At 65.9% G+C, this 25,005-nt stretch overlaps 5 protein-coding genes across 5 annotated transcripts in view; all 5 read right to left on the bottom strand.

Annotated features, from left to right (window-relative positions):
* The window catches only part of EMIHUDRAFT_235566 (hypothetical protein), a gene marked incomplete at both ends in the record, with an annotated part of 5,712 nt that extends 1,677 nt beyond the window's left edge, over positions 1-4,035 (bottom strand). The window contains 6 exons of the mRNA XM_005779946.1: positions 320-988; positions 1,295-1,432; positions 1,667-1,915; positions 2,359-2,472; positions 2,752-3,123; positions 3,637-4,035. Of these exons, the coding sequence (XP_005780003.1) occupies positions 320-988; positions 1,295-1,432; positions 1,667-1,915; positions 2,359-2,472; positions 2,752-3,123; positions 3,637-4,035 (1,941 nt within the window). The remainder of the gene's footprint in view (positions 1-319; positions 989-1,294; positions 1,433-1,666; positions 1,916-2,358; positions 2,473-2,751; positions 3,124-3,636) is intronic.
* Positions 4,036-9,386: 5,351 nt separating this feature from the next.
* EMIHUDRAFT_314981 (hypothetical protein) lies at positions 9,387-9,725 on the bottom strand (the record flags this gene model as incomplete). Its single annotated transcript, XM_005779945.1, has 1 exon — positions 9,387-9,725. The coding sequence occupies one exon, from the start codon at positions 9,723-9,725 to the stop codon at positions 9,387-9,389; it is 339 nt and encodes a 112-aa protein (XP_005780002.1).
* An 8,033-nt stretch (positions 9,726-17,758) lies between these two features.
* Positions 17,759-18,004, bottom strand: EMIHUDRAFT_73281 (cytochrome c; the record flags this gene model as incomplete). The annotated part of the gene is made up of 1 exon (XM_005779944.1): positions 17,759-18,004. One exon carries the CDS (start codon positions 18,002-18,004, stop codon positions 17,759-17,761), a length of 246 nt encoding a protein of 81 aa, XP_005780001.1.
* A 34-nt stretch (positions 18,005-18,038) lies between these two features.
* Positions 18,039-20,661, bottom strand: EMIHUDRAFT_235559 (hypothetical protein; the record flags this gene model as incomplete). The annotated part of the gene is made up of 2 exons (XM_005779943.1): positions 18,039-18,232; positions 18,357-20,661. 2 exons carry the CDS (start codon positions 20,659-20,661, stop codon positions 18,039-18,041), a joined length of 2,499 nt encoding a protein of 832 aa, XP_005780000.1.
* A 2,327-nt stretch (positions 20,662-22,988) lies between these two features.
* Positions 22,989-25,005, bottom strand: part of EMIHUDRAFT_443137 (hypothetical protein) — a 3,679-nt gene continuing 1,662 nt past the window's right edge. Inside the window, exons 6-10 of the mRNA XM_005779942.1 lie at positions 24,736-24,808; positions 24,180-24,443; positions 23,932-24,009; positions 23,379-23,484; positions 22,989-23,308 (exon numbers count right to left, since the gene is read on the bottom strand). Of these exons, the coding sequence (XP_005779999.1) occupies positions 22,997-23,308; positions 23,379-23,484; positions 23,932-24,009; positions 24,180-24,443; positions 24,736-24,808 (833 nt within the window). The 3' untranslated portion in view covers positions 22,989-22,996. The remainder of the gene's footprint in view (positions 23,309-23,378; positions 23,485-23,931; positions 24,010-24,179; positions 24,444-24,735; positions 24,809-25,005) is intronic.

The raw sequence follows: 25,005 nt of genomic DNA, 5'->3' as shown, positions 1-25,005 counted from the left end.
CAAGGTCGCCGTCTGCCGCCTCGGCCGCCTCATCCGTAGCGTCACATTCCGTAGCAGCCCCATACGCGTCAACCCAGTAGGCCTCGCCGGCCGCCTCGTCCTCCTCGTCCATCGGCTCCGCCGCCGCCGCCGCCGCACCCTCCTCCAAGCCATCCTCCGCCGCGTCCGCCGCCACCGAATCCTCCTCCCACTCATCCTCCGGCGCCTCGCACTGCCGGCGAGCCGGGTCCGGGTGCATCCAGCAGAACCACTCGGCAGGCAGTGGGCGGGGCGTCTCGGCGGGCAGCCGCCGCCACTTGTCGCACCGGTCGCAGGCGACCCACAAGCAGCGGGCCTCGCCCTCCTCGTCCTCGCCCTCGCCCTCGTCCGAGCCGAGCGCCTCGCTGCCGGCGGCAGCCGACCCCTGGGCAGGCGCCTCGCTGACCGCCCGCGCGTACGCCACCGCCGCCTCGACCGCCGTGTCGAAGGTGCCGAGGGAGTCCCGCCTTCCGTCCACCCTGTGCCGCGCCTGGAAGCGGCCAGAGTCCTTGCGCACGCCCCTGTAGCCGGTGCCGTTGCTGGAGAGGTACAAGCGCATGCCCTCCGCCTCTGTCACGAGCGGTGCCGGGGTACGCGCCGTGGCACGCGCCAGGAGGGATGGAGGGCTGATCCCCGCCAGCACGCGCTCGCATTCCGGCCCCACCCTCTGCCGGGCCTCGAGCAGGATCTCGGCGCTGTCGCAGGGGCGCGCCCGATCCAAGCCGAGCGGCTCGAACGACCACGACGCGCCAGAACCGACCCGAGTCGACTTGAACCACGCCGTACGCCGACTCGCATCCGCTGGCTGCGTCGCCTCGTCGCCCTGATACGCGCGGCTGTTGCACAACAGGGTGCCAAGGCGCGAGGACGGCTCCGCGCTGTCCAGCAACTCGCGCAAGCTCGTGACCAGCGACTTCAGCTCCTCGCCCGCCTGCTGCACGAACTGCTGCAAGCATCCGAGGAGCTGCTCCTTGCTCAGCGGGCCGTGGCGGGCAAGGACTAGCGCGGCGACGTCACGGGTGCGAGAAGTGAACCTTGCCGCTTGGGCTAGCCCGCTCGCCGGCGCCGCCGCCACAGCTGGCGCCGCCTGCTCCCCTGCGACCGCGCGCGCGTAAGCCTCGCCCTCGCCCTCGCCCTCGCCCTCCTCGTCCTCGCCCTCGTCCGAGTCGAGCGCCTCGCTGCCGGCGGCAGCCGACCCCTGGGCAGGCGCCTCGCCGACCGCCCGCGCGTACGCCACCGCCGCCTCCACCGCCGTGCCGAAGGTTCCTAGGCGGACAGTCTTTCCGTCCACCATGTGCTTTGCCTCGAAGCGGCGGGAGTTGGACTGCCGGAACACGCCCGTGTAGCCGGTGCTGTTGTTGCTGCGGCTGGAGACGTGCAAGCGCAAGCCCTCCGCCTCAGCCGCGAGCGGTGCCTGCCGCGGCGGCGCCGCAGGCACAGGCCCCACCTGGACTGCTGAGGCAGGCACAGACGCCTCGCCGGCAGCCACCGCCTGCGCCGTCGGCGCCACCACCGTGCCTACTGTTGCCGCTTGAGCTGGCCCGCTCGCCGGCGCCGCCGCCCCGGCTGGCGCCGCCGCCTCCGCAGCGACCGCCCGCGCGTACGCCACCGCCGCCTCCACCGCCGTGCCGAAGGTGCCGAGGTGGACGGTCTTTCTGTCCCGCCTGTCCTGCGCTTTGAAGCGCGAGCCCTCCTTGTACACGTTCTTGTAGCCGGTGCTGTTGCTGCTGGAGAGGTGCAGCTGCAAGCCCTCCGCCTCTGTCGCCAGCGGCGCCTCTGCCGTCCGGGCAAGCGCTTGGGGAGGCCGCGGAGGCGTAGCGGGCATCGCGACGTGGACCTTGCGGCTGGCGGGCAAGTCGGCAGGGACGGTGACGTCGAAGAAGGCGCCATCCACGACCTGCGGCGGTGGCAGGCAAGCGGAACGGTGAGTCATACCAGGCCTCCCCGCCACATCTGCTGCCTCGCACAGCGGTGGCGGTCCTTCTGGCCGGAGAGCACGCCCTCGGGGATCTCGAGCGTGGGGCGCGCAGCCGCTGGAGGCGAGGCCGCTGCCGCTGTCGTGCTCCATTCCGTCGTCGTCGCCGCCGCCGCCGCCGCCGCCGCCGCCGCCGCCGTGCTCCATTCCGCGACCGCCGTGCTCCATTCCGCCGCCGCCGCCGCCGGGTCCGCGACCGCCCGCGCCGCCTCAACAGCCGTGTCATAAGCCCGACGGAATGGAGCCCCCGTGGATGTCACGTAGGTGGTCTGCGGAGGGTACAGGGCGGTGCAATAAGGGGTCTGTCTGGTTCTGCGATGGCGCGCGTAGCGGAGAGCGGTGCTGAGAGCGGCGAGCAAGCTCACCGCTTGCTGGCAGGTGCGCGACTTGTGGCCGATGCCGCCGCAAACCGAGCAACGCTGCGGCTTGTTCTTGCGCGACGAATGCATCTGCGAGGCGGGGCCGCCCTCCGCCTCCTCCTGCACGGGCGACGCGTCGAAGGTCGCCTCGCCCTCGCCTTCGCCCTCGCCCTCGCCCGAGGCCGCCTCCCGCGCCGTCTCGACGTTGAGCAGAGCTGCCGCCGCCGCCGCCGCCGCTGCCCGCTGCTCCACCTCTACCGCCGCCGCCGCCGCCGCCGCCCGCCGCTCCACCTCTGCCGCCGCCGCCGCCGCCGCCGCCGCCGCCGCCGCCGCCGCCGCCGCCGCCGCCGGGTCCGCGACCGCCCGCGCCGCCTCCACCGCCGTGTCATAGAGGCCGACGTGGACCACCCTTCCGTGCTCGTAGCGAGTCGCCACGAATTTGCCAGAGGCGTGCCTGTGCACGCCCTCGTAGCCGGTGCTGCTGCTGCTGGAGAGGTGCAAACGCATGCCCTCAAACACTGACGCCGCCGGTGGCTCGCCGACCGCCCTCGCGTAAGCCGCAGCCGCCTCCACCGCTGTGCCGAAGGAGCCAAGAAAGAGCCGCGGGCTCTGCGCGGCGAGAGGGCGAGAGGGCGAGAGGGCGAAGCGGCCAGAGGGCAGCTTGTAAACACTTTGATAGCCAGTGCCGCTGCTGCTAGAGAGGTGCAAGCGCAAGCCTTCCGCCTCCCTCTGCAAGGGCGGCGCTGCTGGCTCGGCTGCTTCCTCCTCCTCCTGCTCAGCCATTTCCCCCGCAGCAGCCATGCCGCCGCCAGCCGCCTCCCCGCCGCCGCCGCCGCCGCCTGAAGCCTCGACCCCATCACAGCAGAGGGCTGCCGCCGCCGCCTCGACCTCTGAAGCCGCCTCCGCCGCCCGCTGCTCCACCTCTACTGCTGCCGCTGCAGCCGTCGCCGCAGCCGTCTCGGCCTCCGCCTCCGCCTTTCGCGCCGCCTCCGCCTCCGCCTCCGCCGCCTCCGCCGCCTCCGCCTCCGCCGCCGCCGCCGCCTCCGCCGCCGCCGCCGCCGCCGCCGCCGCCGCCGCTGCCTCCGCCTCCGCCGCCGCCTCCGCCGCCGCCTCCGCCTCCGCCTCCTCATCCATCCGAGCCGCCGCCGCCGCCGCCGCCGCCGCCGCCGCCGCCGCCGCCGCCGCCGCCGCCTCAGCCATCCGCACCGCAGCCGCCGCCGACTCCCCCTCCGCCGCCTGCGCCGCTTTGGCCGCCGCCACCGCTGCCGCCGTCTCCTCTGGGACCGGCGGGCCAGCAACCTCTGAAGTTGTGCTGCCGACGGGCGGCGGAGGCTCCTCGCTCGACGCGGCCGCCGAGCTAGCCGGCGCCAGGGCCGCAGCCGCAACGACAGCGGAGAGCTGGTCGGCTTCGAGCTTGCACGTCTGCTTCGTCTCGTCCCAAACCATCACCAGTCCCTTCTTCGTCGCACCGCCGCGCTCCGGCTTCATCTCGTGCGCGGCGATGCAGCCGCCGCAGGTGCAAGGCATCGCGATGCGAAGAGTGTAGGGCTCCGGCGACGGCTCGAGGTTTCGGACCCGCAGCTTTTTGATCCAGGGCGTAGCCGGGTCCTCTTTGTCGAGCGCCCGCGAAAGCTTGCCGCTGTGGGCGAGAGACTGCCAGGAGACGGGGTCGGCCTGTGCCATTTTGCAATCATGAAGAAATCATCCAACTGCTCATCGGTTCCGCGCTTTCGCTCGACGACACCGTGGAGAATCGCACCGAGGACGCGATGGGCCGGATCACGTTGGACCCCGACCCCGCCGTGGTGACGTGGCCCGACGCCGAGTACCTCAACTTATGCGGTCAGAGAGACGACCCGTGCGGCACCAAGACGAGCCCCTGCTGCCAGTACCTCTTCTTCGAAGCTTGCTGCGACATCCTCCCGGGGAAGCCATGCCGGCTGCTGTATCCAGTTGCGCTGCCTTCGTGCCTGCTCTGCGGCGCGCTCACGTTCTGCGAGCCCTGCCGTGACGTCGCCTGTTCCGCGCGCGCGGCGAGGACGGCGATCGACGAACGATGCGACGCCCGCTGCGCCGGCACCGCAGCACGTGGATCGCGGCGACGAGGGTGCAGCGCGTGGCACCGCGATCGAGGTGACACGACAGTTTTAGTGAGGCGGGTCTGGGGAGGGCGGGGGGGGAAGGGGTCGGGAAGGGGGGGGGGGGTTTGGGAAGGGTCCGGGGAGGGTGGGGTGGGGCAGGCGGGGCGGGGAGGGGTGGGGCGGGTGTCGGAAGAGGGGAGTTCGGACGGCGGCTCCTTTAACACACAGGAAAAGGCGGCACAGGAAAAGGCGGCACAGGAAAAGGCGGCAACCGCGCGGGGCGGCACAGGAAAAGGCGGAGCCGCCGTGTCGGCCGGCCCCTACCGAGCTCAACAGAGCTACCCCGAGACCGCGCTGTTCACAGACCTTGTTATTGAGAAGAAAATACCTACTATGGCACAGCCTACTACGTGCCTCCCCGTCTTGGCTTTATAGCCTGGCGTTTGGTGCGAGATGCCGTGAATCGTTGGGCCCCTTGGCAGCCCCGTTGACGTCATCGATAGCGACGTCGTCGCCCTGCACGATGGTGAAATTGCTTCCGTAGGACTCGTCAGTGCACTTGTTGCTGACGAAGTTGAGGGTGTCAGCGGTGGGCGCCCAACCGGTGACGTCGACAATCGTCTTGCCCTGCGCGCGCGACGGGAGTCAGACGCTCGATTGCCCCCCTCTCGTTCGCCATCCCTCCAGGCAAACGACGCACCGTATGGCAGGCGATTGGATGGGAAGGGAGGGGTGCGGCGAGGGGTGCGGCGAGGGGGCGTGTGCGCGTGCGCGTGTGCGTGTGCGCGTGCGCGTGCGCGTGCGTGCGTGCGTGCGTGCGTGCGTGCACGTGTGTGTGTGTGTGTGTGTAAGGCTAAGGGGGGGGCATGGCGGGGTAGAAGGGGTAGAAGGGGGAGCAGGCGCGGGGGCATGTGGGGGGCGCGGGGTGGGGTGGGGAGGGGTAGGGTGCGGGGGATGGGGAGCACCGGCGGCGGCGGCGCGGGGGGGGGGGGGGGGGGGCCATTTAAAAGGCCTTTTTTTTGAATGCCGCCTCTTACACGCGGCCGGCGCCCTCTCGCGGCAAAAGGGTCGAGCGAGCGGGAGAGTCGCGATGTCTGCGCACCCGCGCGCCGATGGGCGGCACACGCAACCGAGAGAGGCCCTGTCACGCCGCCAGTAGCGTTCTCCGCACTCCCCACGCCACCAAATGCCGCCTCAGCGCCAGGTCAGCCACCTCTTACACGCGGCCGGCGCCCTCTCGCGGCAAAAGGGTCGAGCGAGCGGGGGCAGAGTCGCGATGTCTGCGCACCCGCGTGCCGATGGGCGGCACACGCAGCCGAGAGAGGTCCTGTCACGCCGCCAGTAGCGTTCTCCGCACTCCCCACGCCACCAAACGCCGCCTCAGGGCGCCAGCCACCTCTTACACGCGGCCGGCGCCCTCTCGCGGCAAAAGGGTCGAGCGAGCGGGCAAAGTCGCGATGTCCCTGCGCGCACCCGGGTGTTCGCCGCCTATATAATGCTCTATCCTGTGCCAAGACGGACACGTTTTGACAATCAAAATCTACCTCAAAATTTGCGGCCGCCCCTCGAAATTTGCTGATCAAAATTTGAGCGGTGGCCCGGATCGAAACCTGTACTTAGGCCAACATGACACTCACAGTGCCGCGCCAGTCCCGTGCCCAGTGTCGTGCAAAAAAGAACTTGTGCGCGGAAAAAGAATACGCATCGGAAACGCTACAAGCCCGGCGCCTGCACCTCCCTCAGCATCTGCAGCATAAAGTCGAGGTCCGCGACGGTGCGGTCGACGCTCTGCTTGGCCTCCGCGTACAGCCGCTCGAGCTGCGTCGTCCCTGCCACGGCGAGGAGGATATGGGGAGAGATGGGGAGAGTTGGGGAGATATGGGGAGTGCGTTGTCCCTGCCACGGCGAGGAGGGCGGCGCTGCGGCCGACTGAGACCCAGCTGTGCCACTGTGCCATTGTGTGCAGTGCTCCCCCCGGCGTGTGAACCAGAGCCCAGCCGCAGCGTGAGTGGCCTGCCCTCCGTGGCCGGGGCTAGGGCGGTGTGTGGGCGGGCGGGCGGGCGGAGCAGCACTCTAAGGGGCTAACATCTGGTCATCTCGGGCAATATCGGGCCATCTCGGGCAATCTCGGGTCCTCTCGGGTCCTCTCGGGCCATCTCGGGTCCTCTCGGGCCATCTCGGGTGCGCTTGCGGGGCACCCTTGGAGGCGAAGACGACGCCGTAGAATGAGTCGTCCACCTGCCTTGCGGCACGCTCGCATCTCGGGCGATCTCGGTCACTCTCGGGTGCTCTCGGGTGCTCTCGGGTGCTCTCGGGTGCTCTAGAGTGCCATCTCTCTCTCTCTCTCTCTCGGGCCATCTCGGCGCGCGCCTTCTTCAGCGCGAACACCACCTCCTCGCCTACCCGAGATATGGGCAGATGTGAAGAGGTATCGGCGCGAGCAGACCACCTCCTCGCCTCGCCACGGCCCCAGTGCGACAGCTGAGTCCACGAGTTGAATGCGCAGACACTTCTCTGAGGTGTCCTGTCTACCGAGTCTCGTTGCACTGTCTTGTACTCGAGCGCGTCGGAGTGGTGCGCTGCGTCTCCTCGAGTGCGGGCCGAGGCCGGGTCCGTGTTGCCGCATCTCTGTGCCGTAGGTGCATGTGCATGTGCATGTGCATGTGGCATGTGCATGTGCATGTAGCATGTGCATGTGCATGTGCATGTGCCGCATCTAGGGCGGCCTCGCCCCGCTCCACGAACTCGGTCACGTCGAGCGCGCCTGCGTGGGTCATCAGCCATCAGTCGCCAGTCGTGAGTGCAGCAGTGGTGATGGGGTCACGTCGATGAGTGATCAATGGGGAGTCACTCATGAGTAACGGTGTCGGCTAGAGCTGCGGCGAGATCTCGACTTGATCTCGGCTAGAGCTCGCCGCCCCACGAATCGCCGTCTGCGCTGAGCGCGAACTTGCGCACTGCGGCGAAGGCTCCTGCACGGCCGCGCGGGTGGGTGTTGCCCGAGACAACCGACACAGCAAGCGCAAGTCACCCGACGCAGCGACACGAGGAGCCGCGGCAGTGAGCTGTGGCGAGCGAGGTGCGTCGATGCGAAGTGGCGTGGTGTGGCGTGTGGGATGCGAAGTGGCGTGGCGTGGCGTGTGGGCGGATGGCACCGTCGATGCGGTAGAGCGGCGTCTCTTTTGCGACAGCGATCGCGGCGTCGCCTTTTCACACAAGGAAGCTCGCTCGCTCAAGCTGCTCTCACGGCGCAGCTGCCGGCGGTTTCTGTGCCTCTCTGTGGTGCCACGCCGCCGAGGATCTTGCGCGCCGCGTCGATGTTGCACGCCCTGCCCTCCTTGTCTATGCATGCGTAGGTCGACCACTCGCGCTGCAGCCTCCGAAGCGCTGCGTCGGCGTCTCGGATCTGCTGAATCGCCTCGCCAACATCGTCTGAGCCTGGCGTGCGAGCGAGCGCAGCAGCCGGGACTCCTGCGCACGCAGAGCCGCCGAGCAGCACGGCGCGGCGACTGGTGGCCTGTGGCGTGCTTAAGCTCGTGACGACGAGGGTGAGAGTGAGCACATACATGGCCCTAAAATTGTGATCGCGCCCCCGGGACCAGGGTTCCGGCTCCTGACCGGATAGGGGGGTCTCGACATACACAATTTCACAACGCACGACAGGTATAGGTAGGTAGAAAGGTGAAGAACAGCCAGTGGAGGGGCCCCTCCCAGATAGGTAGGTAGGTTGGTCTTGTTTCGCCCAAAAGGGCCCTGCAATAGGTAGGTACTTGGATCTTTTTTCGCTTCGTTCGCTGGGGGCGCGCGGGGTAGGTAGGTAGGGCGTTTTGGCGCGAGTCAGTGGCGACAGACCCCCTATCCGGCTAGGAGCCGGAACCCAGAGCTTTGAAAAGAGAATTCTTCGAGGTTCACCTCTAAAGCCCCGATACAAGATTTTTGCGTGCCCGCGCCGCGCCCTACGGAAACTCGAGAAGGCCCCCGCACGGGGGGTCCCGGGGGGCACCATGATCGTCCGCTAAGGGTCCGGGGTCGCCCAGGCAAGTGGCCCAAATCCAATGAGTTTTCCAGGTGTGAACAGCAGCTGAGAGGTGTGAATTCATCCCAGGCGGGGTGCGGGGCGGTAGCCCCGCAGAGAAAATTTTGCGTGCCGAGGCACTGAGATCGCAGTTTTATTAGTCCACGGCGGATCCAGCGGCAGCTGTTTCGAAGAAACGCGGTGCCGCATTTGAGCATGAATCAGCGTAATTCTGCTGGCATCACGCATAGGAGAAGCCGAGAGGCACAAGGTCCTCCAATTTGCCGGATCAGCAGCGCGGTATGGAGCGTGGTTGTGGCGTATGCATTTGCCCCCGGCAGTCTGAATGGACCAACGCCCGAGCTCATACTGCGCTCTGTGCAGCCCTTTCAAGCAGTGAACGGGATCGGCGAAGTATAGTTGCGCCACCACTATCGTTGTCGTTCCTGCCACGCACACCGGGTGGACGCGCGACAGGAGATGACGGCATGCTGGAGCGACACACAGTCTCAGTGAGACACACAAACTCACAAGGCTATCTAGATAACTTTCTAGATAGTCATCGTCGCCGTCCTTCATGCTCGGACACACGGACACTCTGGCCCGGGACTTCCCAGCTGTTTTCGCACCGTGCAGTGCTTGCTCGCCTCGAGCCTCGAGGGCTCTCGGTCCGTCCTCGGCGGCTCCGGCTGGCAGAGCCTGCACGCCGGTAGGCGCGACGTCAGGTTCGTCGAATCGTCCGACGAGGCGCCGCGCCAACATCGTCACTTTAAATGCTTCTCATGCTGCCGTTGTGTATCCCTTTCCTCGCTGACACACATTGTGTACCGACACACACACAGTATGCCAGACGTAGACGGCTGCACCTGGACTGCACACAGACAACCTCTAGCAGCTCTCAAACTCGAGACTCCAGTCGGAAGACCTGCTCTGTTGTATCATGGGGAACGCGATGCGTCTGCGGCGGCGGCCCGCGCCACCACCCTTGGCAGCACAAAGCTGCGCCAGAGGTCCACCAGCCCCGGCGCCGCCCCCTCGCCGTTGAAGCGCTCCTCGTCCCACGCGATCAGGTAGCCCAGCCGCATCACCTCGACCGCCCGCTGCCGCGCCGCTGTCGGGAAGAGCTCGTGCGACTGCGGTGACCACTCCGCCGCCTTGAGGATCAGCCTGCCCACCTCCACCGCCTCGGCCGCTGGCTCAAGGTTGGCCGGCCTGGGGAAGGGCAGAGGCGTGGGGTGTGTCCAAAGAGAGGATCCGGCGAGTGGGGGAGAGGCCATAGCGCGCCTCAGTGCGAGGGCCTTGGCCTCGCCCGCCACGCGCACGCCGAAGCGTCCCGTCGAAGCGCTCGCGGAGACGACGACGCCGACCTTGCCGTTCATCGACGGCCGCGAGACGAGAGAGTGGATCGCGACGGTGGAGCCGGCGGCCGCAGCTGTCGGATCCGACTCGCCCCACGAGCAGAAGACGCGCGCCCGCTCGAGGGCCGACGGCTCGCCGGCCGAAGAGTCCGCGCCGCCGCGCAGCAGCGCCCGCGCCCGGTCGACGGTGAGCGCCTGCGGGAAGAGGGACAGTGAGCGTGAGGACAATGCACTCACGTTTTCGGCCGCTAGTCTCGGGCACGCCTCGAGGTGCTGGAGCGGCGTCCAGCCGCGGCTGGCGACCAGCCAGGCGGCGAGGTCGGACTGCGATGCACGCGCCGGACCGTCGCGCCGGGCGTGGCGTGAGCGTCGAATCCATCGGCGGGCACGGGCACGCCGCTCGAGTTGAGCTCGAGCCACCAGCGGCCGTGCTCGCTGGCGGCCATCTCCATGCCCCTCACGACGTGATTGAAGAGCGACTGGTCGTTGACGTTCTCGTTCAGGTCCTTGCGCCCCTTCTGGCGCAGCATCGCCCTCCTCCACTCCTGGATGACCGCGAGCGAGCCCGGCGTGCAGCGGAAGTAGACGACGCCCGTGTTGAGCTCGATGTGGAAGCCGCCCGTCATGCGGCCGTGCACATCTCGCTCCGCCGAGAGCTCATCCGTCGTGACGAGCACGTCGGCGGCGGCGATGAGCGACGCCTCCGGCAGCGGCGAGAAGTCTCGCCACGTCATCCAGCGCCGCCAGTGGCCGTTGAGCCAGACAACGTCGAGGTCCGAGATCAGGACGTCGAAGCCCACCGTCAAAAGCTCGTGCAGGAAGGCCACCTTGACCAGACCCATCTCCAGGAAGTCGGAGTTATGGTGGCGGAAGTACTTCCACTCGGAACGCTTCTCGTACAGCTCGCTGCCCCTCGGGATGCGCCGGTACGTCCATACGTCAAGCTCCGGCACGATGCTCCCCGCCGCAAGAGACGTCTTCGCGTACGAGTTGAACGCAAGGGCCGTGCCGTCAGGCCCCAGCCACCGCGGTATCTCGGACGCTCGCCCCTCAGCGACGGGAGGCGGCGGTGGCAGCGTCTGGGAGGCGAGCGTGTTCGACTGGGGCTGCTCCCGCGTGTCCACGCTCGCAGGGACTGTGGCGACGGGATCTGCGGATGGCTGGGACGCCTCGGTGGTCTGCGGCGGCTGAGGACGGCGCTCTGCGGCTCCGTACTGGACGACGACGTGCTGGTTTGCAAGGCGGCCGCTCACGGACGCCCATGCCGAGAAGCCAGAATCAAAGCTCGCGGTCAGGCTGCGATAAAGCACCGTCAAGATCAGCAGCGCCGCCGTGGCGCCAGAGCGTTCGCGTCGTCGGCATGGTCCTCCTTCCGGAGTTAATTTACTACACTCCGGACGGAGTACATTGTACAACAAGACGCAACCCGACCGACGAGTACACTTATATAAGCACCTGTAACTCCTGAGGGGTCGTGTGGTTGCCGTGCTCAGCTCTTCATTCACGCAAGCGCTGGGCGCGCGACACACCAAGTCCGGACATTACCTAACTCAGCAACACATCGCGGTGGGCGGGAGGGAAAGCATCACACACAGAGAGGGCATCAGAGTTGCGATCATGGAGGATCGCACCGACTCAACTCCGTGGTCACGCGCAAGAGTCTGTGACCTCCCACTTACATAACTCACAGCTCCTCTGGTTGGGCCTGCTCGTAACCCACTAACCCTTAGAGTCACAACCAAGTACCACAAGACGCAACCCGACCGACAGGCACACGACACGACACCGACCGCGAAACCACCAACACGCACCACCAGAGCAACCCACCAGACGACCACCAGACAGCACCCAGACACACCAACCAACAAACACCAACCAAACCAGACACCGACCACCCACACACCCACACGGATCAACCTCACCCTCGAACCGCCGTCAGCGAGGACTCACGCGAGTACTAGTAACGTTTGTCGTCACAAGGCACACAAGTGGACGCGATGCTGGTGCAGCACCTTGCCTTCCACATTGTTGCGGCAGTCCACGAAGCTTCGGTTGCGGCCATAAACGCAAAGCCGCCTCTCTGCCTGCTGACACTCGCGCACGCGCCGCACTTCCCATATTTGGCCGGGCGGCTAGACTTGCAGGCCCACTTCAATACAGGGCCAACGCCGCCCACCGTTGTCGTCTTTGATGGTGTCATAATGACCACTTTTGATGTTTTTTCGTCCGTGTTGCTCCCAGCGCCCTCGCCCGCGCTCCCTGAGGCCATGGCTGGTGCTACTAGTATGGGGGGCTACCTGGATACCGCGAGAGCGACCCAACTCGTCGACATCGTCCGATGATGGTGCCGCAAAGTCAGCCTCCGGAGGCTATCGTCGCGTCGAGCCGGCGGTGGCCGTGACATGTGGTTCCACCGCCCCTCGCAGGCTTTGCCTCTGACCGCCACCGTTCCCAGGCTGCCTAATGGGATGGAAAGGAAGGCTGGGCGAGCGTATAGAAGCGTGCTCGACCTTGTCGTGGCAACCTGTACGGCAGCGCTGGTAGGCGCGATGAGCGTCGTGCCACCTGACCCGATACGGGTCGCAGGCGTCGTACCGAGCGCGTCGAGACCGTGTCCTGATGCGCTCTGCACGGGTGAGTCACGTCGGCGTCAAAGGAGCGACGTGTGACCTGTCAGAGCTTGATCTCCGATCTCAGCGGCGTCGAGTCGCCTTCGGTGGCGACAGCTAGGATGCATCTCCTCCGTCGTTTTTCGCGCGATGGCCCTGGGAAGCTGGCGGCGCACGCGGACGGACCTTGTGTGTGCGCGGAACGCTTAAAAAGTGGGTGCTCTACGTCACTTTTTTTGAGTAAATAGTGCCGAGCTGGCCGTGACATCGTTTTTGGTAGTTTTTGGCGGGTTTTGCACCACAGACTTTTTGCAACAAGTCTAAGTACCCCAGTGTGTGTGCTTGTGTTTGTGGTACTCCCTCGCTGATTGCGAGAGGAGAAGATTCTTTGTGGTTTGAAACGAGAGACTGTTCGCGCACCGACCGTCGGCACTCTCGGGACCTCGAGTACCTCGACGTACTCACATCTGGTAGCGGTGGAGCATAGATCTCCAAGAAACTTCGACACACACACTATCGCAATGGACGACACGCTGTTCAACACGCTTTTCGTCGCCGACGAGTCGGCGGCACCGGACTTCTCGGAGAAGACGGCATGGCCGGCATACCCGGGTGAGAACCCAGCGAAGGCTGATAAGATCCGCTGGCTCACTCGTTGGGAGTCAGACGCGCGCACCGCAGCCACTGCGGCTTGCGGCCTCCTCGGACGTGCCGATGGGCGTTGCGGCGCGGGAGGCGCCGTAGGAGGAGAGGAGCTTGGCGACCTCGAGGTGGCCCTTGAAGCATGCCACGAACAGCGGCGTGGCGCCGTCGTTGCGGGCTTGGCTTACCGCCGCGCCAGCCTCGAGGAGCAGCCGGGCGACCTCGAGATGGCCGTCCTGGCACGCCATGTACAGCGGCGTGGCGCCTTGCTCATTGGCCTGGTCGATCGCCGCGCCAGCCTCGAGGAGCAGCTGGGCGACCTCGACGTGGCCGTCCCAGCACGCCATGATCAACGGCGTGGCGCCATCCTCCTCGGCTTGGTTGACTGCCGCGCCAGCCTCGAGGAGCAGCCGGGCGATCTCGAGCTGGCCCTTTTCGCACGCCACGGACAGCGGTGTCACGCCATTCTTCTTGGCTTGGCCGACCGCCGCGCCAGCCTCGAGGAGCAGCCGGACGATGTCGACGTGGCCCTTCAGGCACGCGATGAACAGCGGCGTGGCGCCGTTCTCTGCTGCTTGGCCGACCGCCGCGCTGGCCTCGAGGAGCAGCCGGGCGATCTCGAGACGCCCCAGCTCGCACGCGACATACAGCGAAGTGAAGCCGCCATTCACGGCTTGGTTGACTGCCGCGCCAGCCTGCTGGAGCAGCCGGGCGCACTCGAGGTGGCCCTGATAGCACGCGATGAACAGCGGCGTCGTGACGCCGCCCTCATTGGCTTGGTCGACCGCCGCCTTGGCGTCGAGGAGCAGCCGGACGATCTTGACGTGGCCCTGCAAGCATGCGATGAACAGCGCGGAAACACCGCGGCCGTCAGTCGCCCCGACGCTCGCGCCAGCTTCGAGCAGCAGCCGCACCGCCTCGGCCTGCCCGTGCCGAGCGGCCCAGGTGAGCAGCGTGTCTTGCTTCTCGGTGTCGAGCCGCGCGTCGAGCTGGACCGTGAGCAACGTGCCGCGCGTCCCCCACTCGGAGAGGGAGGCGCGCAGCGAGCCCAGGTCGCCCACCGCCAGGTCGGGCAGCAGAGTTGGGCTCGCGGCGCCACTCATGCGGCCAAAATGGCAAAACGAGATTGGCCGCGATCACTTGTAGTGAGCGTCGGGCTGGTGGTTCGACACCGAGTTTGAAAGATCTGTTTCTCTACGTCTCTCCTGTGAAAGCGGAGAAAAAAAACACAAACCTTTTCTGCCTCGGCCTTAGCCGTCGGTACTCCGAAAGCGTGCTATCCAAGTAGCACGCAGCCGGGTCCCGAAGGTGTCCCATCCCAAATTCGTGCTGTCGAGCTTTCTTTCCAGTTGTCTGCGTGTGTGTGTGAGTGTGTGTGCTTCTCTCTCGGGTGGTGGTGGTGGTGCTGCTGCTGCTGCTGGTGGTGCAGATGCTCCTGCTGGTGCGGCGCGGCTCTCCGACTCGACTCGGTGCGCGCGTCGCGGCTATCTGACGCGGCGGGCGGCGTCGCGGGCGGCAGCGGTGGCGGCTCGCGGGTGGAGGTGGAGGCTGGAGGCGTGGTGGGTCTTTGAGTTTATTTCATGATGGACTACGAGGAGTGGGGGTCAACCGGGAGGCAGGGGGTTCGACCTGGCGACGGAGGACCGTGGGCCATCGCGGGGACGGGTCCGTCCGGAGGGCGAACCCGGCAGATCCGGATGGTCTTCACGCCGGTGGGTGGCACCGAGGCGTCTTGGACGCTCAGCTCTACCTTAAGCTCCTGAGGGGCGCGTGGTTGTAACCACGTAGTAGGACTACAGCCCACCACAGACACCCTCCCCCACTCCTCACGTGTGTTCACACCCTCACCCTCTCCTCTCTCCTCTCTCTCTCTCTCTCTCTCCTCTCTCTCCTCTTGTCTGTGCTGTCTGCCTGACTCAGGCACTCAATCTGCCGATGCGTGATTGTGTGTGGGCTGCTCCGAGGGGGCCCTGTGCGATCCGACGGGTAGGGGGTCTGTGCCCGGGCGGTGTCCGGTGTGGAGTCCCCTTCTGATCCCGCCTGGAATGTTGGGTGTGAGGTCGTGGAAGCTTCGATCCCAAGGGGGGGAGCCGAGCCCACTCATAACCAACTCTCAGGGGCAGTAGGTGGGCGAGCTTCAGGCACGCTCATCTCGATCGTCAAGACGTCGCTACGCGCGGTCTTCCGCGGGGGGAGCTGCGTCGACGGGTGCGGGACCGCGGCGCAGTCAGTGCCGTGGCGATGCCTCCGGCTGTTTGCGGCGGGCGGCTTGCTGCTCGCTGCATGGCGAAAAACTCGTCTCGCCACACGCCAAGGGCTTATGCTCTGGCGAGACGTGAGGCGCATGCGCCCAGGAGGGGAGGGGGCATGTGTAACGACACTGCTAGAGATGCCTTTCGGGGCCCAGAGATAAAACTTCTGTGATGCCATGCGTGACCTAGTAGTGTCCCCAGCTATGGGCGTGTCCACGTTGGAGCCAGGTGTGGTGTGGGCGCGAGAATAGCTCCGCCGTTCATGGAGGCAACCGATGCGAGTCGACTGGTGTGTGTCGTCGTGGTTTCGTATCAAGAATACTCACTCACTCACACGAGCCTGTCTGCTCTGAGAGAGAGTTCTTTTGTTTAAATTCTTTCCAGTGTATGTGGCTCTTCGTACATTCCCGTAGGAGGACTCTGCTGACAGGGTTTGCGATGAGGAGCGACCCGATGGGTTTCTCGGAGGTTAGTGCACCACTACCCAGCCGTCTCAGTTCACGCCGGAATCGTGAACCGTGAACCGTGAACCAACTAGCCCCCGCCCCGAGTCCGTGAACCCCGAACCGTGAACCGACTAGCCCCCACCCCAAGTCCGAGAGAGATTTTTATTCACCAACAAGAAATCACGACTCTCTCCAAGTCCGTGAACCGTGATCCGTGAACCGACTCCCCAGGCGCAGAGCGAGCGTCGCACGCGCGCACGCACAAGCGCGCCCTCGCTCGCGAGCGCGCTCGCCTCGACGCCGAATTGCTAGTGTATGGGCGCCAAGCGCGCGCCAGTGCCGCCACACCGTCCGACTCGAGAAACGTGTCGGAAGCGGAAATTTTCCGCCGTTTTGCAAGGCGCTTCCTTTGGCTTGCATAACATTTTATGTATTTTTTTCGCTCGGCGTGAGGTCTTGCGCGGCGGAACGGTGAGCATGATAGTGAGAGTGCAACCCACGAGTGGTGATGAGCGCCGCCGACTCCACACTCCTCTCAGGCCTCCCCGATGGGAGACAAGGCCTCCCCGACAAGAGACAACGCATGAGATGCTGCACGTGCAGGCGCGACAAAGTTCCTCCGAGGCAGTGGCGGCGGAAGAGGCTTGGCGACTCCGGCCACCGCACTGCCCTTCACGTCTTTGGGCCCCCCGCGAAACGACTGAGCTTTGCGCTCAATGCGGCGATCGCCGCAAGCTCATCCGCCCCACTCTCCACCTGTGCCTGGGAGACCACGTCATACTCGCAAAGGACGCGGGCATACAGCCGGAACTGCGCCTCGGCGTCCCTCCCGCCCATGGAGGCGGCCCCGTCGGCGCTGGCGAGGATGAGTGCCGCGGCCTCGGACACGGGTGCCAGAGGTGCCGCATCGACGAATCGCTGGAGGAAGGCATCGAATTGGACGGGCGAGCCGAAGCGAAGCTCCAGCAGAAGCCAATGCTGCCTGAGCACTTCTTCCATCTCGGCTGCAGGCCGATCAAGGAGCGGAGCGAGCACAAGATTCCGCACGAGGTCTGACACAGTAAGACAGACCCCAGGCTTTGGATTGAGCAGCTCCATTCCAATGGTCATAGCTTTCTCCTGCGCCCACTGATACAGCTGCCGAGCCAGGCCTGGTGGAGGGTCCACAATCGTCATAGACATAACAGTCATGCTGTCAAGCATGCGCCGCAAATCGGATTCGAGTTGCTGCAAACTCCGTCCCCGAACCGCCTGGTCAAACTCGCTCTGACCTCGGCCATGGGGCTCTCAGGCGCCGAGGGATGGAGCCCAAGCCTGCCGGCAGCAAGCAACTGCTGGAAGGCCAGCCTATCTCTGAACGTAGGGACCAGGGACAGAAATGAGAGAGCCTCGCCATCTGGCGGGAGCACCTCATGCCAGCCTGCTGAACCCATTGCCAACAGAGCCTGCGACGCCTCGAACCACTGCTGCGCTGCGAAAGAATCGCTGAAGAGCACCGCGTCGCAAGCGCGGGCGAGCTCCTCCGCGGTTTCTGGCGCAGTGGCAAGGGAGTGCAGCGCCTCGTCTCTGATTGCCGAAACGCAAAGGCACATGGTGGTGAGGCGCTGCTGGCCATCAACGACGATCAGCTCCGCGCGTGGGTCCGAACCACGAATTGGGCAGAAGATGGCCTTGCCAGTGGAATGGGGGCCGCCCTGAGAGTCGCGCCACCAGCCTGCTGCCAGCTTCTCGTCCCAACAATACGCGCGTTGAAAAGGCGGAATGCGCATGATTGGGCTCCCAAGGCCGAGCAAGTCTCGGAAACTCTGGCAGCATACACTCTGCTTGGCGGCATCAGGCCCACAAAGGCCAGGGCAATGCCAAGAGAGGTGCGTCAATCCTGACGCGCCGTGCTGCGATCCGCCAGCCGCCCATGGTGGTGTCTGGTTTGCCCTTCTGTCTTTGTCGGTCGGCATGTCTTGTGGGCTATATCGGTCCGGTTTTATCGAAATCTCCCTGGGAGATCACAAAATCGCGAAATTGCGACCCCCACCACCAGCCACGCCAAATCCCCGCCGGGGTGGTGCGAATTCGTCACTGCACAGGCCCCAGTGTGCACACACCTGGCCCGACTGGCGGCCGATCACGCCGAACAGGTTGGGGCCCTGCTTGTTGGGGCCGCCCTCGTTGCACGTGTGGCACTGCGCGCACTTGGCCTTGAAGAGCTTCGCGCCCGCCTCAGCCTTGCCATCATCCGGACCGGGAGCCATTGTCGCGACTGTGGGAGAAGTGAAAGACGCGCTCTCAAGAGGGCTCCGATTCGATCGCCGTGTTGAGCTGGCCGACGGCGAGCCGGCCCCGCACGCGGCCCGCCCTCGCGAGCTGCGCGGCTTCCGGCTGGCCGAGGGGGGCTTCGAGGAGGCGCTGGAAGAGGCGCTCACCCTCGCGCGCGCGCCTCCCCGCCGCAGCCGCATCGCCGCGCCGCTGCTGCTGCTGCGCTGCAGGGCGGCGGTGCTGCAGCGCCTCGCGGAGGAGACGGGGGCGGAGGCGGCGGAGGAGGAGTTTGGGGGCGTGCGTGGTCCATCTCCCCTCCAGCAGGACCGAACCGTGCCTCTCCCGTACCCTCGCCTTGCCGGTCGAGGGCCTCGAAGAGCCCGCGCGCGAGCTCCGGCGGCGCATCCTCTGCGAGGTCGCCACCGACGCGCACATTGACCTCAAAGATGCAAAGCGCGTCGCCACGCACCTTATAGTTGACGTTGCACATGCCGCTGAAGCCCGCGAGGAGCGCCGCCATTACTGCGCGGTGGGTGGGTGGCAGCACACTGTGCGAGACGCGCTGCTCCTTGATCTCGCGCACGTGTGGCCACACATACTCGTCGGCGGCGTATGTGTACTCGGTGACGACAGCGCCGACGATGGCGCCATCAGCCACGAGCAGCGACGCGCTGTGCTCGACGCGCCCTGCAATCAGCTCCTGCAGCAGCCAACCCTCCTCCTCGTCGGCAGCCTCAGCCGCGTCATCAGCATCCGCGCCGCCGCCACGCCGCCCGCGCCTCTGCTGCCAACGCAGCGCGACATCCCACCGCAGCTCAGCCTCCTCACGAGTGCGCAGAATGTGCACGTGCCGCCCAAACTCGCCGACTGCCGCCTTGAGCACGCACGGGAAGGTGGCGTCGGCGGGCGTCAAGAAGTGTCGCGGCAGGTGGGCGAGCAGGCCGCGACTCGCCGCAAGCTCGCGAAAGCGCAGCTTGTTGCTCAACGCGCTGACGAGCCGCGGGGCGCACGTGAGCAGCCGCCAGCCGAGCGCAGCAAGCTGCTCGCGTTGGCGTGCGATCGCGAGCGCGGCGAGGTCGCTTGCAGGCAGCAACCAGCAGCCGCGCGTCGGCGGTGCAGGCAGCGGCTCGCCACCGCGCCACGTCAGCGAATTGTACGCACCGATGCCCATGCGCTGCAGTGCGCGGTGCCAGCCGACCGTGTTTGGTGTCAGGTGAAAGCGCGGTGGCAGCGGCGCCGCGACGGGCGGTGGCACGTGTGACGACGCGGCGGCGAGCAGCTCGACACCGCTGTCGCGAGCTGTCAGCACCAGCCCGCCGCGTGTCGAGCGCTGGGCGATGCCGCTCACTCGCACAAGACTGCCTGGGATGACACTCCCAAGGCGCGTGCCGCTCATGCGGCGTGCGGCGCACGCAGCTTGGGCGGTGGGCTGAGCGGCCGCCGCATCCGTCGCCTTGTCAGCGGGCTCGTCCGGCGTCAACACCACGTTGAGGCGCGTGAATTCGCTCACGAGGTCCAAATGAATGCGCTGCTCATGCGTGCGCCGCGCAGAGACATGGCCGCATGCACTCATGACCTCTTCCGAACACTCGCCCGCCGGCAACGTCCCGCAGCGCGACACGAACTCGCCGAGGTTGGCTGCGCTTGCGAGGCTCGTCGCGGGGGCGCTGATGGGCGCGCCGGCAGACGCAGCAGCGGGCGCAGCGGCGGGCACGGCATGAGCGGCGGTATCGGGCGTGGTGTCGGGCGCGGCGTTCGTGCGGTCGCTCGAGAGGTGTGCCACGCCCACGAGCCATGTGTGTAGCTCCTTCGCCCACTCAAAGACTTGCAGATCGCCCTGCTTGTGCAGTCCAATGCCCTGCCCATGCCCGTGCCGCGCGCACCAGCCGGAGAGCTTCGCAGCGAGGGTTTCGTCACAGTTGGCCACGCTTGGCCACACGACTGAACGGTCGTGCGAGCGCGTGCCGTCGGACGCGGCGAGCAAGCGTAGCATCGCGTCATGGCAGCTCGCAACCTCGCAGATGACGTCGGTTGCGGTGGCGTAGAGGAAGAAGGGCGGCGGCGCCGAACATAGCCGCAAGCCCGTTGGCACGTGACCATAGATGTAGCCACACGAGTCCGGCGGCTCCGGCACTGCGTCGCCGTCGTGAGCGTGACGGCCGCACGTACCAGCGACAAGACAGCCGCCGGCCGAGAAGCCGAGTGCGTGCAAGTGGCTGTCCGGCTCGTGCCGGCGCAGGTGCGCGATTGCACACCGCATGTCCGAGTGGCAGTCAGCTACCGTCCCGCCAGCCGCCTTGAACCGGTACGCAAGCACGTAGCAGCGATGGCCACACGCCGCAAAATGCTGTGCTGTCACGCAGCCTTCGTGCCGTGAATAGCTCTTGAAGCCACCACCAGGCACGATGAGCAGCACCGTACGCGAAGTGACGCCGACAGAGGTGGGCGGGAAGCAGAAGAGTGTCGGCAGTGCCATGCCTGGCCGTAGGGCGATGGTCGATGTATGGCCGATGCTCAGCCGGGATTCAGCGATGGATGGCGGACGCTCGGCTGGCAAACATGATGCCGGCGTGACATCGTTGCCTGCTGCGGTCGTCGCAAGCAATGCGCTGCTGCCGACGGCCATGTCCGTCGCGTTGTTCATAAATTTCATATCTCTCTCTGCTTTCGTCCTCTGAGCACTTGAGCACTGGATACTCGCAGAGTGTGGGAAAACGAAAGTACCGTATTCGGTACTATCAAGAAAGACACCGAAAAAAGTCCCCGCGACAGTCCACGACGAGCCAGCCTGCTGCCGGCTCGCACGGCAGCCTCTTCCTATGGACCAGCCTCGACTTCCATACAGTCAACATTTTGTCGCTGCGTGCTCGTGGTGAGCTGTGGCGGCGGTCGAAGTTCGCCCAGATTCGGTGACGAGCGCCGGACGATAGTACCGCCTCTGTTCGCCCTGTGCATGTCAGGCCAGGCTGCAGCAGGGCACTACCAACGTGCTGCCCTGCTGCAGCCTGACTTTGCCCACTGTGCACAGTCGCCAGAGCACCACCACCGCCCGGCATCGTGTCACGGCGAGCTCCTTCTGCGCCCGCTCGCGAGGCTCTCGCGCTGGCACACTTTGGCCATCTGCTGCTCGCGTTCGGCGAGCTCTTCTCCGCACTCCTGCCACGGTGCCGTCACCACACACCTTCTGGCTGGCCTGAGCCGCGCGGGGTCGCCGGCGGGGGCAACGCGTCGACCTCTCTCTCTGGTGCACCACGGGCCGCAACGGCCTGCGAGCAGCGTGCGCGAGGAGGCAGTGTGCCGGCACAGTCGAGCCGGAGCATCGGGTTCTTGATGCTTCTGGGGTCAAGTTTGACCTTATGTGGTATAATATGCAACAATAATGCTATGCTCTCACCCAGCCTTTTGAGATATGATCCCTCAAAGTCGAATTTTCGTTTACTGGTGACCATAGTACCGTTTGTCTTGTTTGCGTTTCTTCAAACGAATCCTTTAAAGTCTCGACAATCACTCAGCTGCTTATGTGGCACCGCAGAGGCTCCCTTGGGGATGCCTGAGGCCACCCCAACCACACACTAAGCCGTACGTAGACGAATTGCGCGCTACTTTTTTCGTTTACCCACATTATGCGAGTAGGGTCGATTCCGCATGGTACGGGACCCCTCGATCGTCTCGCCCTCCCTCACTGGTGTGTTCATTGGGGGGGGTCATAACAAACACGGTACAGGATCGAGGTGCACGCTGCCGAAGCAGTGTCGTCCCCCCTCTCCCCGACGGCGATGGCGGTGTGACCGATCGAGCTACAAGAGGAGCTTGTTCAGCAGGATCCGGGATAGTCTCGTGCACTACCTCACTGGGCCTGAGACCACAGAGCCAGCATCCCGTCACCGTCTCGGATTTTCCGTCCTCTCTTACCATATGAGAGAGACATACACTATACCATATTCGTGCCAGTGCAACACAAGATGGGCAAAGCAGCGAGCCTGAGGAACATGGACATGGTCATGGATCGGCCCGACAGGACCACATGCAGCGGAGGGCAGCCGAACAACGCTAGATGTGCCCCGCCCAGCGCGTAAACTCGACATCTAAAGGAGCTGCGCCTAGCTGCGGTGCCGGTGGACGCAAGGAGAGAGGACGGACGTGCGGGTCACCGTCGTGTCCACCCTACACCCGATCGCGGAGCGGTGTCGCTTTGCTCAGCCACTGGCCGTCGGGCTCACCAGGCGGCACCGCGAGGGCGCGGAAGCCTCGGGCGAGCAATGCCTGAGGGCTCGCCAGCCCACAGGGCTGGAGGGGTCCCAAACGGATCGGCGTCGGGAGGGCTCCACAGGGCTAACCCCCTCCCCGGACGCCGGGTGGGCTCGGAGGGACGGTCGGACAAGGGAGGATCTTCGTGGCGGGAGGCGGGAGGGCTCGAAGGGCCCTCCGGGAGGTGGGCTCTTTCGGCCGATGAGCCACAGGCATTGCAGATGTTTCAGCTGATCGCGTTGATGTGTGCAGTATTCTCCTGCGGGACGTTGCCCAGGCCAGTGCCAGAGAAGCCGGTCAGCGCGGCCACCTATGCGCAATTGCAGTAGAGGAGTAGAAGAAACATATTTGCAATGCATCCACTCCCTCCTAAAGCTGGGAATCCATCAGATTTTTGAATATTACCCAGACATGTTTTGATACGCTGAGTCTAAATCCGAGGCCGAAACATTGAATTCCAGCAAGAAAGTAACACGCGATACAACGAATCAAAAAATCGAAAACGTCAACAACAAATCAAGGCAATCCCAATGATTCCCCAGGTCATTTGAGGTCGCGGAACCCACTGGCATGCCCAAAACAGACCACTGGGTCCGGTTCAACCTCACTGTCACTCTCATCTTATATGTCTATATTACAGACACAAAACGTCAGATCTGTGCCACCCTGGGCTGGACCTAGTCCAAGGCGAGGGGCGAGAAAAGAGAACTCGCGCAGAAAGAACCCGCTCTTCCGAGGCTTCACCTCTCAAAGACAAACAAGAAGGTAGAAGCACACCAACCCGCCCCTTTTCCACCAACGGAGCCCCCCCCCCCAGATTGTTTGATTGATCTACCCCCTCCCCGGCCCGAAGCCGATCGAGTACGCCACTCCTGCGGCCGCGCCCGCGTGCCACATGCCGACCGCGAGCCGACAGCCCGACGGGTGGAGGGCGAGGGTCGCCTCCGCGGCCACCTCCATCGCCTGCGCGCGCTCGTTCCACGCGAGCGCCTCCCCTCCGGCGACGCCGCGCACGAGGTCGGGGTGGTCGACGGGCACGACGCACGAGTCGCCTGTGCACGGCGACTCGGCGTGAAGTAGACGCCGTTCATATAGGTGCGGGCGGCACGGGGCACGCGTCGCCTCGGTCGAGGTGCACCAAGTACACTCCTCCCCCCTCTCCGTGCGAGACGTGGTGGTCGGCGATGGTGCCGTGGAGCCAGGGCCACGCGCCCATGCGGCACGCCACCTGCGAGGCGGCGCACAAGAGAGGGCTCTTGATTCGGGCACCGAATGCTCAGACCGGCAGTCGACACGCGGCCGACGGGGCGGACAAGGCTCGTGGGGCCGGGGAGAGGGAAAGGGGGCGAGCGGGCAAGCTGCGAGCGGGCGGGAGCTGGAGAGGGAAAGGGGGCGAGCGGGCAAGCTGCGAGCGGGCGGGAGCTGGAGAGGGAAAGGGGGCGAGCGGGCAAGCTGCGAGCGGGCGGGAGCTGGAGAGGGAAAGGGGGCGAGCGGGCAAGCTGCGAGCGGGCGGGAGCTGGAGAGGGAAAGGGGGCGAGCGGGCAAGCTGCGAGCGGGCGGGAGCTGGAGAGGGAAAGGGGGCGAGCGGGCAAGCTGCGAGCGGGCGGGAGCTGGAGAGGGAAAGGGGGCGAGCGGGCGGGCAAGCTGCGAGCGGGCGGGAGCTGTGGCGCGGCACCTGCGCGCCAATCGGGAAGCGAAGCGGCCGCACGGCTGCCGGTGGAGGCGCGGGGGGCAGAGGGTGGAGGAGCACCGCCTGTGGGGAGATGTCGCGGACACTATCGCGGACGTGTCGCGGAAGTGTCGCGGACGTGTCGCTGACGTGTATCGCGGACGCTGTCGCGGAAGTGTCGCGGACGTGTCGCGGACGTGTCGCGGACGTGTCGCGGACGTGTCGCGGACGTGTCGCGGGCGGGAGGGGTCGACATCCAGCGGCGCCTGCAGGCACACGCCGGTCCGCCAGTCCCAGACCAGCACGGCGGGCGGCGGGAGCCCTTTGCGCGGCAGCGAGCACGCCGCGACCACGCCGCTCGCCGCGCCATAGTCGATGGCGCCGACGCCGCCGTAGCGAAAAGCGGCGGCGACGCTGCCGTGGCGGCCGCGCGGGGCGGGTCCGAAGAGGGACCTGCCCGCCGCGACGCCGCTCCTCGCGCGCAACAGCACCACGTCGAGTGCGATGGGGCGACTTGCCTGCCCGCGACCGGCGAGGTGTGAACACGGCGCCTCTCTTCTCCCAAGGGGGGGGGGGGTGGTCAGCGCCTTGCCTGTGTGTGTGTGTGTCTGTCTGTGTGCCTCTCCGTGCATGCACCGCCCCCGCCCCTGCGTCCACCCATACCGCGCCGGCGTCCTCCTGTCCAAGCTGCGTCTCTCGCCTCCCTCTCGATAGATGCTGCCGTGTGTGTGTGCGAAGCTCGCCGGGTCGGCGTGGCGGCTTAATCTCGGGTCATCTCGGGTCATCTCGGGTCATCTCGGGTCAGCTCGCCGGGTCGGCGTGGCGGCTGCTGAACGGGTCTGCGGCCGGGAGAGGCGCGGCTCCCCGAGCAAGACTGCTGACCTGCAGGGGAAGGCTGCCGAGAAGGTTCGGGGAAGGGTCGAGGCGGCGGGACCCCGGTGGTGGTGGTGGTGGTGGAGGTGGTGGTAAACCTTTATTCCCTATCACCTCGTTTATATCCCTGTTATACCGACAACTAATCTTATGGATGTGTCGTTTTTTCTCAAATCTTATAATTCTCAGTTTATAGTCTTTACTTCC

Source organism: Emiliania huxleyi (assembly GCF_000372725.1).
Source record: "Emiliania huxleyi CCMP1516 unplaced genomic scaffold EMIHUscaffold_222, whole genome shotgun sequence".
Classification (NCBI taxonomy): domain Eukaryota; phylum Haptophyta; order Isochrysidales; family Noelaerhabdaceae; genus Emiliania; species Emiliania huxleyi.
This window is presented reverse-complemented; position numbering and strand designations above follow the sequence as displayed.